We start from the raw sequence: 17,152 nt of genomic DNA, 5'->3' as shown, positions 1-17,152 counted from the left end.
GGACCGTGAGGGCGGAAGTGGCGTCACGGCTAGCCTTAACTCAGGGCGGAAGCGCTCCGTGATTGGCTCGGAGGAACGCAGGGCGGAGGTGCCGTGCAGGGCTTGCCGGCACTATGGGCGGAAGCTGTCGTGTCGGGCCGCGCTGGGCTCAGCTCGGGCCGGGCCGCCGAGGCGCGGTGCCGCAACGAGGTTGGTGGTCGGTGCCGCCCCGGGCCGGGCCGGGCCGGGAGGGGACGAGGCGGCGGGCGGTTGGGGCGCCACGCGGTCGGCAGCTTCTGCGGAAACGGCCCTTGTGCGGGGCGGGGGCGGCGCCGCGCCGGAGCGGAGCGGACCGGGCGTGCGGCGGGGTCTGCACTGCGCGGGGCTTCGGAGGGCTGGGGGAGAGGGGGGCGAAGCGGCGCGGGGGGGGGGGGCGGGCGGGCGGGCTCAGAGAGTGCGGCGGGGGCGGGGGTTGTGTGCGCTTGGCCGACTCCCCTCTGCGTCGGATGGACTGCTCCGTCCCGCGGCATGCTGGGAGCTGTAGTTCTGTGGTGCGCGGCCGGTCTTTCCCCGAGCCGGGGCCGGGGCCGGGCCGTGCGCGCCGGGAGGCGCAGGTTGCCGCTGGCTGCGAGCGCGGCTGCCGGCGGTGAGGCGAGCGAGAGCCTTCGGGGGCGCTTCCCCGGAGCGTCGGGCCGGGAGGGGTGGGGGCTGCGGCGGCCGGGCGCGGGTCCTCGCTGCGCTCGATCGTCGGGCTGCGCCTCGGAGGTTTTCCTCCCCCCGCGTGCTGACGGCCGGCTCTCTCCTTTCCCTGCGGCTCACCAGGGCAGAAGCAGCTCCCCGCCGCTGGGACCCCCGCGGGGTTTGTCGCCGAGCGAAGGTGGCGCAGCAGCTGAAGGGAGGAAAGCTGCAGCTGGCGTGCTGCAGTCGCAGGTGTCCCAGGAGAAAGAGCAGCCCGTCTGTCCCAGCTGTCTGGGTAAGTCGCAGCGACCTGCGGGTGAAATCCAGGCGTGAAGGGGATTTTGGTGGCTCTCTTACACAGCTAGTCCTACCAAAGATCGCATCGGTTACGAAAAGTAGTAGTAACCTTGTAGTTTGCGTGTTCTGTAACATCTGTAGCACAATAAACTGGCAGGTGAAGAAATGAGCGGGTACAAATACACGTGACTCCATTGCTGAGATTAAATAACGTGCAGATTCTTCTGCGTTTTGTCTTTCAAAGCGCGTTGTTTGACTCGGTGATCCTTAACGATGATCCTCGGTGGTCCCTTCCAACTCAGGATATTCTATGATTCTGTTGTTGCCGAGCGCCTGAGCTTTTTGCTCACATTACTGAGGAAAGGAATGGCTGTGCTTCTTCCCCACCCCCCTCTCTTTTTCCTTTTTTTTCCTCTCCTCTTCTCCCTCGATGACGGGGACTCGAAATGTTTTTCTCAGATGTCCATGCGAAAATTTTAAAAAAAAAAAAAGAAGCTGATGGTGAACACTGACAGAATTGGGTGACACTTTCAAGGTAGAGGGCAAAGAACGTGGAAATTTCTAGTACGTTAGTGTTACTCTGTTAGCAAAACCGACGTACACGCCGCTTGCTGTTCCTAGTTTTTTGGTTTGGCCTGGTTTTCCTTTCAGAAGTCTCCCCGAAGGCCTTTGTGGACAAAACTTGTCCCACTTCAGCTTTAAGAATTATCCTAGAAATAATGAACAAGTGCTTGCAGGGCTTTCCGGAACGCTAGTTGCGGTCAGTCAAGAACGAATTGGGAGGCAATTCCTTTCGTGGAATTGCAGAGTGATCGAGAGATCAAGGCCAGCGTTGTGAAGAAATAGTGCCAGGTTATAGTCACAGGTGACTGCCTTCTGAAGGGAACAGAGGCTCCCATCTGCAGACCAGACCATCTTTACCGAGAGCTTTTCTACCAGCCTGGGGCTTGGATCAGGGACATTGCTAGCGAGCTTACGAGCTTAGTTCAAACTTCAGATTATTCCCTACTCCTGCTCTTTCACGTGGGTACCAACAAAGTTGCAGCAAGAAGTCTGTGTTCAATCAAAATAAATTTCAGGGCCCTGGGAAGATAGCTAAAGGATTCAGAAGCACAGGTTATCGTCTAGCATTTTGGGATATATTAAACACAGCGTAGCCAGCTGGTCAAAAGAGGTGATTCTCCCACTGTATTTAGCGTTGGCGAAGCCTTTCCTTCAATATTGTGTGCGATTCTGGGCTCTACAATATAAAAAGAACGTTAAGATCCCTGAAAGCGTACAGAGGAGGGCAACCAAGCCGGTAAAAGGATTGGAAGGCACACCCTGTGTGGACGCTATGGTACTTCTGCTAGCTCCTCAGGATTGTATATAGTCACGAGTAACACTCCTGATTCTAAATACATAGTCTTTCCCTGCATATAAGCCGAACGCTATTCTACAATCGTTTGCTTCTTCTGGCAGTGGATTCTGTCTTTCAGTGATTTATGGGTACTTTACGTGTCCTGGATATTGCTTTCCAGATACCTGGAGCTTGCTAGCTTTTCTGTCTCCCAGACGTGTGGCTGGTAGTGGTCTAGTCTTGTGAGCTGTGCTGCCGTGAAGTCTGTCACCTGTTGATGCTGAAGGTACTTTTCTAGAAAGAGGAAGGTGGTAGGTACAGTTTCACACCAGGACATCAACAAAATCACGTACTCTTTTTATTATCTCCAGACGTGTTTCCTTCGGTGGCTTCTGGACTTTGGTCCATATTGTAGGCCCCGAGAAGGAAGGAGGTTGGCTTTTCATAACCACAGTTTCTTCCAGCTGTTTCAGATGGATTTCATGGTTGATTCTAGTTGAAATGACTGCCTCAGGAAAAAAAAATAACAAAAATGATAGTCCAAACAACTTAAAAAAAATAAAAATAAAAAACAAACGAAAACACCGCTCCCATTTCCTCACAGCTTCTTCATTTGCTGTGGTATCTTCTTTATGGAAAGAAGTGTCCTTTCCTTCCCAAGCTGTAAAGGAAGAGTTCAGGTACTCTTCACTTGTGCGCTTTAATCTGTGACGTATTTGTTCGCATAGAACTTCTGGGAAGTTTGGCGGTAGAGTTTAGGGTTTACATGTTAGGTAAACAGAAGTATCGATCAACTCAGAACATAGTTAAATAAAAGTACAATATTTATTTAAAATGAATAAGTGTGTGTCTATAGTCTTGTGTCCTTTCTTTGCAGAACTCAATAGTTAGCCTTTATACATATTTCTAAGTTGCCCGGTTTATCAGTGTACAACACAGCATTCGGGAATATCATCTGAGATTTTAGGTGAAGAGGACTGTCCTTTGTTCAGTTGTGCACTCTTGTGTGTCAGCCCTGATTCTGAACCGTATAAAAGCTGGAAACTTCTTTCCGGTTTTCTCTCTAACCTCACTGAAGTGTGGGTACTTCCCAGCATACGTGATACTATTCAGCATGTGGATATTCTGTTTCCTCACACTAGCTACAATTCCGGTGAAGTTACACATCTTGAGCCTGCATGTTAGTGTTTCATCCTTTCAGTTCCACAAAAGGAGGGTTCAGTGGAAGTTTTGAATCCTGTAGAGTGGAATACAGGTTTTTAGCCTCAAAGGCTTTAGTTCTTTTTCCCTGGTGAGCTTTGGAACAGAAGATATGTAACATTAACAGTTTTTTAGTATTCATTTCAGGACTCTTTGACAGCCCTCCAGGATCCGATGATGCAAAGCTCACTGACATATCCTACCCAGGAGACCAACAATCTGTGACATTTGGAACCAAATCCCAGGTGGGAAACGTAAGCGATCAAAGTGGAGCAAGAATTCGTGTTGAGCATGGGGATTCAAATAACAAGTGCATTTTCGGGAACTGGCTCTATCCTTCATCGCAGGTGAAAGCAGCTCTGCGGGCCCTCCAAGGAGGCACCTCTGCAGTGATTGCAAGTGGAACCCACCCAAAGATCTCGGGTCATGTCATCACAGATGTTGTGGAAGGGAAGAAAGTTGGAACTTTTTTTTCAGAGGTAAAACCTGCAGGTGAGTACGGAAGTAACATGTACATTGGGAGCTGTAGAGATTTCCTGGAAGTTTAGGGTCGAAATTTGGCTAGGCCTGCCTGTTCAACAAATGGGAAACTACGCTCTGCTTGACAAACGGCTTTTGAAAGGTAATTTTTAATGTTGGAATAGAACATCTTGAATCCTCTGCTCGGGTTCCTTCCAGCTGATGACTTGCTGCATCAGACTTGCATTCAAAGAACTAGGTAGAATTTGTATTGCTTTTAGTCTTAGAGGTTATCATCTATTATTGAAGATTTCAGGGTGAAAGCGTGCATATAGAATGTACGGCTGAACTAAGATAGTGTGTAGTTTGGGTTTTTGTCGTAAGTTCTTTTAATGACTCGGTCTTTTGTTACCGTATGTAGGAATGTTTTCCTGCCTCTGTGTTGCTGTGACAATGTAACAAGGGCCGCAGAAAGTCAGACCAAAGATCAGTGATCTTAGCAGAATGGAACGAGTATAGAGCGATACTTGTGACTTGCACTTTAAGACAAGCCAATGCCTTTGAGTATAAAAACGCTTAATGTGTTTCTTGTAAAAATCGGCCATATCCTTTGAACCCATGTAAACACTTAGCACCCGTGGGTCACAGCAGTCACGAGCCTTAACTAGGTATTGTGCGTAAACTCTGGAGCTAGCACTATGTGGAGAACTGCTTCCTTTATTTTGTGTGTGTTTGTGGGCAGGAGGAGCGTTGAAGTTTGCTTTCTGCTAGCTTTTGATGCCCCCGCCTTCTGTATGGAAAGAGAACATGGGTGATCGATCTCTGTTCAACTTCTATGATATGAGACATCGTCTTTTCCCTCATCGTCTCTTTGTCACATGAAAAAGGTTTTTTCTTAGTCCTTTTCTACAGAAACTGTTCCAAAAGTTTGGTGATCCCTGTTTCTCTTGGCTGAAACTGTTTTTATTCTACTGTGACCTTTTTAAGATAGGCAAAAATAAAATTCTGTGTAGCATCCAAGATGCAAATGAACCCTCAGTTTATGAGATAGCAAGGCTAACTTTGAGTTTTGATTAGACTGGTGATGTTTCTTGTTGCCTTTCCTAGGCCTTTTCCAAAAGCTTAAACGTGTAAGTTGCTCTTCGATGCTGATGAGCATTGAGGTGATGTTTTCATAGGATTATGTGCAGTACCAAGGCCTGATTTCCCCTTTTGCCTCTGCATTTCTTCACGTTTATCTGCTTTGAATTGTACTTGCTATTTGGTTGCATAGTGGCTGCAAAGGAATCACAGGCTGGTTGAGGTCGGAAGGACCTCCAGAGGTCACCTAGTCCAACACCCCTGCTCAAGCAGAGCCACCCAGATCTGGTTTTCCAGGACCACGTCCAAACAGGTTTTGAAACCTCACAAAGACTGTGACTCCACGACCTCCCTGGGCAGCCTACGCTAGTGCTCAGTCACCCTCACAGCGAAAAAGTATTTACTGATGTTCAGGAAACCACAGGAGGGGAACATCCTATGTTTCGGCCTGTGTCTGTTGCCTCCTTTTTTGTTCCTTGGGTACCAGTTAGAAAAGTCTGGCTTTGTCTTCCTTCCACCCTCCCTTCGTGTATTTACAGACATCGATGAGATCCCCTCCAAGCCTCCTCTTTTCCAGGCCGAACGGTCCCAGCTCTCCCAGCCTGTCCTCATAGGAAAGGTGCTTCAGTCCCTTACCATCCTCGTGGCCCTCCGTTGGACTCTTTGCAGTGTGTCCAGGTCTCTCTTGTACTGGGAGGCCCAGGCCCAGCACTCCAGGTGCGGCCTCACCGTTCCTGAGCAGAGGGGGAGGATCGCCTTTCTTGACCTGCTGGCAATACTTTGCCTAATGCCACCCAGGATACCCTCAGCTGCTTTTGCAGCAAAGGCACATTGCTGTTTCGTGTTCAAGTTGGTGTCCACCAGGAAACTTAGCTCCTTTTCCGAGAAGTTCCTTTCTGGGAAAAAGTGCGATATCAGCGCTTTTCACTTTGTCCTACTGCAATAAATTTGTATCAGCTATAAAGCTTTTCATCTTGTAACCCCACGTCTCAGACAATTACAAATATGGTGAACAGCAAAAGTAAAGGTGAAATCTTACTGCGACCCTTCCTCTACCATGGAACGTGGTTACTCCCATTCTTTCTTTTGTCTTCTGTCTTCCAAAACACACTTTAAATACTCAGGTAACTTTTTAAAATGAACTCTTATCTCCTCGCGTGTGTCACTCTTTTTCAAAGAACACGAAAATACGCTCTACTTTATAAAGTATGACCTCGCTTTAAAAAGCTGTTTTAACACTCCTTAATTAAGTCTTCTTAATCAAGTGTCCGCTAGTTCTTTTCTTAACTCCTGTTATTTTCCTTAACGTGGGAATTCCTGCTCTGGCAATTTCTGTAGGACGCTTCTGAAATAGAAGTCCGGGCCTATTAGTCACATTTCAAGTCATCTGTCCTACAGACAATTTCAAGAGAGTTAAAAATGAAAATGTAGCTTATCTGTGAGCTACTTGAGAACTCCTTAGTGAAATGCTGCGTGAGCCTTTTGACTTGTTACTTCTGCTTCTGTTTCAAAACTTGTTCTGTATCGTTTCAGTTTGAGACAGGTTCTTTGATATCCATGCCACGAAGAAAACCTTTCTTCTGTAAGAACCCTTCAGTGTGCACAGGGAGAGGCGTGGAGAGAGCAGCTATTCTGCAAGCTGTTACGCAGGCCGCTTTTGGCTTCCAGTGCTGTTTGTACATTCCCGTGTTGTTTTGCAATCTTTTCTCTTTTCGTTAGTTGTCTAACTAAACTTTTTCAAAGGATGCCTCCCTGTTTTCAGTTTTCTCCTACGCCCTGAGATTTAGCCGTCCTTCTATTCTTTTGCTCAGCTTTGATACAAGCTTGTTTGTCCCCTATGACCTGGATGATCTTGCTGAATCTCCGTGATGCCTTGAAAAGGGCTGTGCTCGGGGACCGTGGCAGCATTTTGGTATCTGATACAGATTTTCCTGTTCTGGCATACAGTGAATTTCTTTGATATGTCTATTAGGACCGTACCTGTTTTCCTGCTTTGAGTAAGGAGTTGGAAGATGAAAGGTTAGCGTTCCTTTCCTCCCACATGGGCTGTAACCTTTGTCTGCATGTCTTGTGGTTGTGTTTTGTTTGTTTGTTTGTTTGTTTTGGCAGGCCCTCCAGCAGAGCAGCAGGGTGAAAGGTCTCGAGCTGGTGGCAGGACCCTGGCAGCTCTGCAGCCTGAGCAGGTGAGAGAACAGTATGTGCTCACTCTATAAGGTTGGGAACACGTGGCAAGTCTTAAAATACAGGTTTATAACACAAATGGGTCCTGGAAAAAATCAGCTGGCTCCAAGCATTCAGGGAGTCAAGACAGTGAGAAGATGTGTCAGCAGAAATGAGCTGAAGTGAGCCAGATGTCAAACACCATGGACTTCATATAAGGATGCAGTTCAGAAGCTTTTCTCTTTCGGAGAGCGGAGATTATTTATCGTCTTGCTGACTTATTACCTGATCACAGAGAAGAAATTCTCTTGGCAAACGAGAAGGACTTAGAAGAAGCTGAAAATAAAGGTAATATTATGGGTCCTTTCATGGTACTCCTGTTGTCGTGAGCTTTTCTGGGCCTCAAAGGAAATGAGCAGAACTAGAATATTCTGTCACCTGCAATTGGATATTATGGCTGTCACAGGTTAGTGAGCCCAGGACTTTGAGAGCTTGTCAGTGGAAACAGCTGCAGCTTCCATAATTACATGAGAGATGTCTTCATCAGAGAAGACAGAGAGGCCTTTGAAAACAGCAACCCACGGCATTGTTTAAAAAAAATAAAAATCTAAATAAATAAATAAATAGCGTTTTCTTTTGCCAAAGGAGGCTCGCTTTAGAAATTGAATATAGAAAGTATCTGCCCTGTTATCGTCATGTATGAAATAGCATGAGTATCTCCTGGGCTGGTTAACGTAATGTTTGGCCCCTGTGCGGAAGGTTGTTACTTAAAAATGATGCTTTCCAGAACGAACCATATTACCTTCTGACCGAGGAAAGTACAGTTCAGGCAGCATAGACTAAATCCGTTCTTTTGTGTTCGAGTGGTGCATCGAGAAGCTGGTCTTGGGTTAGAAAATGTGTGAAACTGGCACGTCACAAACTGTAATGCAGAGAGATCTTTGATAACAAAAGCGTATTTCTGTTGGTGAGTTACTGGAAGGCTGCAAGAAGTCTTGCCTCAAAAGACTCTTCTGAAATGAATTCTGTTGCCATCCCAATTTTTTTTTTCTACGGGCACATTCTTGGGACTTGCTTCTGCAATGTCGAGAGTTATGCAGGGTTGGTTTTTGATACCCAGCGTAGAGAAGGAGTTAGCTTACATTCAGGTGCTGCGGTTTCTGCACGTGTCTTATAACGTAGGTTCCCTGCTTAACTTGCAATTTATGAGGTTCCTACCAATGAGCACTTTCCTGTCCATGCCGAACGCAGCTGAGTTGCAGGCTACCATTAAACATCAAATGTTTAATATAGATTGTTAATAACAAATCGCAACTGTTAAGAATATATGCTAAAAAAAATAAGCACAGAAAGTAGAAGCTCTAGGCTGTGAGTGGTCTGTCCCATACTGATACTGCATGTTTGCACTGAGGCAGAATGATTGCTTTTACTCACTTGTGGAGCGATGAGTCTAGGCTCTCACTGCTAGTATTTTTAGCAAGACTGATTGAGCATTTCTCTAACATATGAGCAAGTGTTTGAGGAGCAAGTGATGGGTATGGGCACTTAGAAAGAGGCTGCCAAAGGGCAGCTTCCTATTTTATAACTGAATTTTGTGAGCGTTGGTCCTCGTTTCATACTGAAGGGGAGTATGCTCTAGTGAAGGGAGTATGTTCACGTGAAAGGAAAAGGCACTAGTCTCCCTCGTCTGCCATTATTACTTCCTTGCTGCTAGCTTCCTTGCTGCTAGCTTTCTTCATAGAAAGCCAGTATGTTTCCTCGTCACATTCTAGTCTGCCTTCCTAGACTTCAGCCTTTGCCTCCTGGGTCTCTTGCCTTGCATAGACAATCTCTCCCCTTCTCCTCTTCTTCATCTCATTTGTAAACCTTTTATCAGGCTGATTCTTACTGGCTTCCCACCCCCACCCCCCGACCTTTTTCTATTTTTTCCTTTTTTTCTATTTTTTTTTTTTACAGACTTAGGATGGCTTGTCTTGTTAGTTACTTTTCTTCCTGCCAGCCCCCAGCCTCAAGTTCTCCGATGCGACTTCAGAGGATCATCTTTGATACCTCCGCATCTGAATAATACGGTTTCTGTCCCATGCTGTAGCTGACGGCAGGACGGACTCTGAGTGCAGAGGAGAGGTTGCTTCCTCCCTAGTTTCCTATTGCGTCTCATACTGGTTTGGGTAAGCAATTTCAGAGGAAATTTGACTTCTCTGTGGAGCAGTGTGTGCCTGACAGCTAGCTGGAGACAGCACACGCAGCATTGAGTCAGTGCTCCGAGTGCAGTCCTGAGTCGCAGTAAAGGTAAAACAATTGCAGACTGACAGTTTAGCTTCTAAGGAGCATATACAAATAGCAGGTTTGCCTCTGATGCTTAAAAGGCGAGGTTCCGAGATCATATTTCACGGACTGCTTCCTATAGATTTCAAGAAATGCAATCGTTCTGAAGCACAGCCGCGCTTTAACGGAACAAACTGCCTTGAGACCCATTACGTGGGAGGGAAGCGGGGGCGTAAGTGACGTCAGGGCGTGCCCTCACCGAGGGCCAAAACGGCTCCGTGATTGGCTGGACCGTGAGGGCGGATGCGGTGTCCGAGCGAGCCGTCATTGAGGGCAGGAGCATTCCATGATTGGCTGGGAACCCGGAACGGAAGTGGCGTCACGGCTAGCCTTCACTCAGGGCGGAAACGCTCCGTGATTGGCTCGGAGGAACCCAGGGCGGAGGTGCCGTGCAGGGCTTGCCGGCACTGTGGGCGGCAGCGGCCGGGTCGGGGCGCCGAGGCGCGCTGCCGCAACGAAGTTGGTGGTCGGTGCCGCCCCGGGCACGGAGTAGCGTGCACCCCGGGCACACGGCGCTTGCCAGCTTTACGGGAGCAGGTTATGTAGCGGGGCTACATAACACATAACAGCTTCAGCTGTCGGGGGAGGGGAAGGCGACGGGGTCTGGCCGCGATGCCGGGGCAGCGGGAGCCTCTCCGGCTGCCGAGCTTCAACCTGCCGCACAGCTCAGCGCCGCGCAGCCGCTTCCTCGCTGCCTCAGTCCCCCCCCCTCCGGGAAAGGCGAGAGAATAGGGGGTGGGGTGGGGTGGGTAAAGCGTGCGGGTTGAGATAAAGACAGTTTAATAAGTTGCCCGGTTTATCAGTGTACAACACAGCATATCAGTGTACAACACAGCGTCACCGTATGGGAGGAGGGTACCCTACAGGCTGACCGACCGAGCGGCCGCTGGCGATCTTGGGAGTAGATCGAGCAAATCCGAGGTTACCGCTGCATCCCAGTTTTGGGAGCCGGGACAGACCCGCTAATGACTGTATAAGAAGCAGGAGAAGGGTAAGCGGGCCTCTCAAAATTGTGACAAGGTTACCTGGGTAACATTTGCAGCTGCTGGAGGGATATTAATTGGAGCGGCAACAATTGTATGTCTTATTTGTAGGTGTCTGGGTGTGTCGTGTTGAAAGCATTTGTGTAAGCGTATGCGTTTGAGACAAAGTATTGTCGTGAAGCGAGTTACAAACAAGTCTGGTTGTTGTTTTAAGTGATATATTCCTGTGGGATGAACGAGAAGTGCGGGGGGGCCTCTTTGCGTGATTGCGCCGCGTGAGTGAGACGCAGCATCGCCGCGAGGCGAGCGCGGAGTTCCGATCCGCGGTTCCATATTCTCCGCGAGGGGAACGGCCGGAGACGAACGAAGCGCACGACAGACCGAAAGGAAGCGCTGCTTTATCCCAGCGTTGACTGGTGGTGCCCAATGTACGGGCCCGCTGGTGTAGCTTGTAATCCTCTTAAATGTTTCGAGTGTGACAAGGAGAAAGGCGGGAGCATTATCTAAGGAACAGTTGAGAAGTTTGGGTATGTTCGCTGTGGTGTTTGGTCGGTTTCCCAAGTACTGGGGGGGGAGCGGGGCTGACTGATTATCAAAGCGGTAGAACGGAGAGTCACTTCTTTGGCGGTTCGGGCTTGAGCCCTGGGAATTTGGTAAGAAGGGGGAGAGCGAATTTATTTAGGCCTCAGTACCTTTTTAAACCCCCATACTGATGGATACGTAGGAGTGATTCCTTGTTTTGCGTGGGCTTACTAACAAAGTGCATGAGAAAAATTGGCATTCAGCTTGAAATTTGGTCCTGTTGAAATGTAAACTTTGTGGAAACGGTGGTATTGTTTGTCTAGAAGACGGAGGGCCGAGTGCTTCAGGTGTTTTCCCGAAGTCCTGTGGATTTACGATTGGAACGGGGCGCTTTAATAATCTGAAATAGTAAAGTTTGTATGTGGAAAGGAGAGTTTAATCCCAGAGAACCGGGACATTTGGGAAGAAGATTAGGAAAAGATAGTAAAAACCTGTCACAGGGCCCCAGTAAAAAAATAAAAATAAAAATAAAAAAAAACCCTAAAAACTAAAAACCTGTCACTGGACCCCCAATCACTGGAGCCCCAGGTGTGGCTAATGAGGGTGGTGAGCCCAGCAGCCCCTCCTCATAGAAGGGCTGCACCTGGGTGCGGATGGCAACTGCAGGGCTGGTGGAGGAGGAAGACGATGACGAGGCTGCAGTTGCAGTTTGTCTGCCTTGCGGCCCCTTTGCTGCCTGGGGGCAGCCAAGCTGGGTCCAGAAGGGTCTTAGAGAAACCTTAGAGCGTGGTGAGGTTACTGAGCGTTGCTGGGGCTACGGCAAGGAAGAAGGTGAGTGCAAGCAGGAGTCCCCAGGATCGTGGAAGTCCTGGGCGGCAGGGCTGCCTGTGTGCTGAGGCTGGGAGCGGGAGGACTCGCCGAAAGTTGGGGTGGGTGTGTGCGCGCGCGTGCAGGCACGGTGATCCCTGTATGCAAGGAAAGCCCCGCGTGTCTGTGCACGTGCTGTCATTCTTCGTTAATCTGAGCGACTCGTACTGTAATGCCGTTGACATATAGCGACTGCAGATGACATACAGTGTTACACGGCAACTAACATTGTACAACTCAAAGGACTGCCTATGCTCACCCCAGACACCCTTGAGGGTTTTCAGACTGCCCCATACTTCTGCATCACCCACCAAGTGCACCCAGGTCCTTGAGCAAAAGCAATCCCACGGATGGCTTTGCCTTTGCCTGAGGCAGGAATAAGTCAGACTGTCTTCCCCAGTATGTTTTGTTTTTTGTTTGTTTGTTTGGTTGCTTTTTTTAAATGCGCTGCAAGGACTTTATCCCTTTCTATGTGTGTAGGAGTTTTGATTGGGCAGGGCTAGCTCGATTGGCAGACTAACCAGGTGGCTGTTGCTGCATGTGCATCTGTGGTGGTTTTACCTTGCTAGGCAGCTGAACTCCACCACAATTGCTCTTTCACTCCCCCTCCTCAGAAGAGGAGGGGAAGAAGAAACGGAAAGAAACAACTCATGGGTTGAGATAAGGATAATTTAATTAAAAGGAAAAATAATTATTAAGGGAAAATTGTTATTAAATAATTTAACTAAAGGGAAAGGGGGGAAAAAAAAACACACAAAGGCTGTGTGGAAGTGCAGAGGAAAGAAATCACTCTCCACTTCCCACCAATGGGCGATGCTTGACCACGGCCTTGAAGCAGGGCCTCAACGCATGTACCCATTGTTCGGGAGGACAGATGTTTTCACAGTGAGAGCCCACCCCTCCCCTCTTCTCCCTTTTTCCACCTTCTATTGCTGAGTGTGGCATCATATGGTACGGAACATCCCTTTGGCTGCTTTACGTCAGCTGCCCTGCTGATGTTCCTTCCTCCCCTCTTGCCCACCCCCAGCCTGCTGGTGCTGGCTCGGGGGGGGGGTTGAGGGAGTCCTGATGCTGTGCCAGCATTGCTCAGCAGTAGACACGACACCGCTGTGACACCGGTGCTGTTCTAGCTACACGTGCAGAGCACGGCACTGTGTGGGCTGCCCCAGGGAAAGTTAACTCCATCCCAGCCAGACCCAGTACAGCATCCCAATGTTTGAATGTCTCAGCACCCATTGCTTTCAGCATATTCTTTATCAGTCTGCTGTATTGCGTTTTTTTGTTTCTTTGTTTGTTTTCCTGGATGCTGGTGCGGGAGAAGGGACGTGGTATACCCATTCAATGCCATGCTGTTTGGCCCAGATGTTTACGAGGTCATTGTGGAAACGAGTGCCACTGTCTGATTCAATTATTTCTGGCGTGCCGTGTTGCCATGAGACCGTGAGAAAAAGTTGCATTTTTGCAGTAGAATGCGTTTTTGCGGTGGAACATTCCACTAACCTTGCACATCCAAAAGTGATTGTGCAGGCATGACAGCAGCACAGCAGTGGAGAGGACGTTAAACAGATAAGGGGAAGGTCCCACTGTCCCCAGATAAGGAGGATAGGTAAGAAAAACAGGACGAGCAGTGCAAAATCAGTAAAAGCAAGAGATCGTGGGCCCTGTGGTCACAAGACAAGATGGGGGGTAGAAATTAACAGTTGGTCAAGTAAAATTGGATATACATGGTATAGCAACAAGTGTTGAGTAGCTTGTGAACCTGTAGTACTCAACCAGTGAGGAAACGGGAGGAATCAAGCGTTGGGTAAGAGGGAATATAAGGTTACGATAGACTTTTGCTGGTTGCTCCCGCTCGCAGGACCCCCGCCGCAGCAATCGTGAATAAAACAGCTTCACAGAAGACCCTGTCTGAGCAAGTTACTGAGGTTTTTCTCGCAAGACTTGCTTTTCAAAGCCCAGGATGGTGTTCCGGGTGGAAAGCTATGTTTCCGGCCCTGCGGTGGCTGCTTCCAGCACCCCGAGCACACGGCGCTTGCCAGCTTTACGGGAGCAGGTTATGTAGCGGGGTGGCCCTTCGGCTGTCGGGGGAGGGGAAGGCGACAGGGTCTGGCCGCGATGCCGGGGCAGCGGGAGCCTCTCCGGCTGCCGAGCTTCAACCTGCCGCACAGCTCAGCGCCGCGCAGCCGCTTCCTCGCTGCCTCAGTCCCCCCCCCTCCGGGAAAGGCGAGAGAATAGGGGGTGGGGTGGGGTGGGTAAAGCGTGCGGGTTGAGATAAAGACAGTTTAATAGGACAGCAAATTAAGAGAAAGTAACGACACCAACGTGTACGCACACGCAAAGCTACCGCCGCACGCCGCAAGTGCTCGCCGCACGCGTGTCCGGTTGCCCGGCCGGTTCCTGAGCAGCAGCCGCCCCCCGGCCGTCCTTCCCGGTTCCGGACACCCCTTCGCGGCCAGCTCGGGTCGCCGTCCCGGTCGCGCCTCCTCCCGGCTCCCGGAGCAGACAAAGCGTCTCCCCTCCGGCTCGAGCGCGCTCAGCGCTCGCAGCCCCTCCTCGTGCGGCGGCTCCGCTCCCCCGGTCGCCGCGCCGGGCCGAGCCCCGCGGCCCCGTGTCTCGCTCCGGAGGCGTCCGCAGGCGCTGAACGGAGGGTCGGAGGACCCCCGCCGGCGGCAGCCTTCTGCCGGGCCTTCCTTGCCGGCGAGAGCCACCCGGCCTGGCCCGGCCCGGCCAGCCGCGCGCAGGTCCCGCGGCGCTGCTCGGTGCCGCCGGGGCGGGCGGCTCGGGGCCCCGGCCAATGAGGCGGCGGCGCGGCTCCGGGGAGATGGGCGGGGCATGCAAATCACGCCGGAGGGGAGGGGAGGGAGGGCGGGCGAAGGGGCGGGGCGACCGCTCAGAGGGGGCCGAGCTGCGCCAATCAGCGCGGAGCGGAGGTCGGGCGCAGGGGCTCGGTGGGCGGGGCACGCGGGCGGCGAGCCGCGGGGAGGGAGAGGCGGTGCCGGGGGCGGGGCATGCAAATTCAGCGCGGGGCCGAGCGAATCGGGCGCGCGGGGGCCCGAAGGGGCCGCTGGGTGGCCCCGGCGACGCGGCGGCGGGGCGCTCGGGGGTCACGGCTGCGACCGGAGCGCCCGAGAGTGGGCGAGGGCGGCGAGTTGAGCCCCGGGAGGGCGGGGACGAGCGGTGGAGCAGCGGCCGTGAGGTAGGGGTGGTGGGCGCGGGATCGGGTGTCGTGGGGGGAGAGGGCGGCCCCCGTGTGTGTGTGGGAGGTTGGGCGGTCGTTTGCTGCACTTTAATGCCCAGCACTAGTGGTTTGGAGGGTGGGGCTGTAAGTGGAGCGTTGCAGGGGCTTCCCGCCTCTGCCAGTGAATTGGCAGAGTAATTAGGAACCGGCTGTTGCTTCGTGGGATGTTCAGAATTTTGGTGTGGTAAATGGGAAAGGATCCTGGCGTGCGTATCTGCATCCTTGATCGTAGCAGCAGGAGTTTTGACGACCCTTGGTTGTTGCATTATCCCCTGTGTAAAAGGACTAGTACAGCGGTTCACTGAAACTGCGCTATTGAAACAAATGACCGTGGAGCCACCACCTTACTCCCGTAAGGTGATGATATTAGAGGGGATGGAAAGCAAAGAAGGTGAAGAAGAGGAAGAGATCTACCAAATTACACCGCAGAGAAAAGTTTTGCAAAAATCAACAATTTATAAAGAAGAAAAGGGGGGAATTGTGGGAATAAAAATGTTGTTTTTGCAGAGTTACGTTGTTTAGAGGGAAGGAATGCAGTGTTGAGGCTCGCAGTGATAAGAAAGCTTAACGGACAACCTTGTAAAATGCAGACAACCGGACTCCTCAGACCAGCTAGATGAAAATCACGGTGTCAAGTCAGATCAGTGAAGAAACATTACCACTTCAAACAGTAAAAAAGTCAAAAGAGATTTGAAATTGAACAGGCCGGCAACTGAAGGCCACGTAGTGTCTGTGAAGCGTCGGATAGGTTGTGAACCCGGAATACCCAGTCAATGGGGAAACAGGGGAGGGTCCCGGTCGTCGAGAAAGAAAGTACATAAACCGTACTGTGTGACTAGTAGGCGCGCTCCTGCTTGTGGGACGCGTGCCATTGCGATCGCGAATAAATTACTGCTTCACTGAGACCCTCGCCTGAGCCTAAGCTACTGGCTACGGAGTGTTTCTCACACTCCCTGCGCGTAATCCTGGCTACAATATACCGCGTTATCGAAGGTGCCTTTTAAACAACATTGATAGAAACTCAGGGGGCGATAGTACTGACCCTGGGTGTGGAACTATCCACGCAGGGAATAATCCACACTGCACCAAATATGGTAGCCACAGGAACGCCAATATACATAGCGCACGCCAGATGCAACGTGAGAATCCTGCAACTGGATGGCCTGTCCCAAATGGCGAGAGGTGGTACTGGCTACGTGGCAATAAAGCCAGGAAGGTGTTGCCCCTGGGATGGAAGGGAGCTTGCACCCTGGAGGCAATAATTCCAAACGTAACTATTATTGAAGACCCACAAAGCCAAAGGCCCCTTGAGACCACACGCAGGATTAAGCGGACTCCAGACAATTCTCTAGTAAAATTCTCTAGTATTTCACAGCTTTGCAAGGTGGTTTTTACCTTGGTTAGGGGTGGGTGAATTAGAAAAAGCTATTGTAAATATCTCCGCTATAACTGAAGAACTAGAAAATAAGTTTGATAAGTTTGCAAAAATAGGACTGTAGAATCGAATAGTATTCGATTCATTAATAACCTCATAAGGAGGAGCGTGCACTGTAATTAATGCTAGTTGCTGTATAGATGTAGATCAAATGGGACGGATTTGACTGATATTTGGGGGGAAAAAAGTATACTGGGGGGGCGTGGGGGGGAAAGATCCTACATAGAGTAGCTCAAGATGACAGTTCCTGGGCATTTAGAAACATTTGGGAGAAACTAACTTCGTGGTTACCTGAACAGAATTGGCTCAAACCACTATTTGTTGGTATTGTAAAAATAATGGCTTTGTACGCCTACCATCCCCCGTGACATCCGAAGAAGACTATTGCGCCTTAACGTTGGAGAAACTCAAGAGCGCGGTACGTGAAGAGGTGCAAAAACAACAGTAGGAGTAAGGAAAGGAGAGGAGGGAACTGTGAGAAACTAAGTTGTGTTGTTGCAGTAGAGAACTAATTTTCTGTATTCCGAGGTAGTTGTGCAGTCATAATGAGGAGAAACGCCACGTGGGTAAGCGGACAGTAGGCGGCCTCA

General features: G+C 50.4%; 1 protein-coding gene across 28 annotated transcripts in view; it reads left to right on the top strand.

Annotated features, from left to right (window-relative positions):
- Window positions 1-17,152, top strand: part of LOC308179026 (delta-1-pyrroline-5-carboxylate synthase-like) — a 33,501-nt gene that overhangs the window by 6,086 nt on the left and 10,263 nt on the right. For 5 of the 28 annotated variants that reach the window (XR_013940139.1, XR_013940140.1, XR_013940141.1 and 2 more), the window contains exons 1-2: window positions 472-625; window positions 802-952. Coding sequence is in view for 6 of the 28 variants with exons in the window: in XM_080558565.1 (XP_080414691.1) it covers window positions 508-630; window positions 802-952; window positions 3,629-3,747; window positions 3,841-3,985; window positions 7,142-7,245 (642 nt within the window). In the remaining 22 variants the exon portion in view is untranslated. Of the gene's footprint in view, window positions 1-63; window positions 190-468; window positions 631-801; window positions 953-3,628; window positions 3,748-3,840; window positions 7,817-15,065; window positions 15,086-17,152 lie in introns of those variants that run through there. The other 23 variants (XR_013940136.1, XR_013940137.1, XR_013940138.1 and 20 more) reach the window with 20 other exon arrangements.

Source organism: Anser brachyrhynchus (genome assembly GCF_964034855.1).
Source record: "Anser brachyrhynchus genome assembly, chromosome: 16".
Classification (NCBI taxonomy): domain Eukaryota; kingdom Metazoa; phylum Chordata; class Aves; order Anseriformes; family Anatidae; genus Anser; species Anser brachyrhynchus.
Note: the sequence above shows the minus strand (reverse complement) of the source record. Positions and strands in the feature narration are given on the sequence as shown.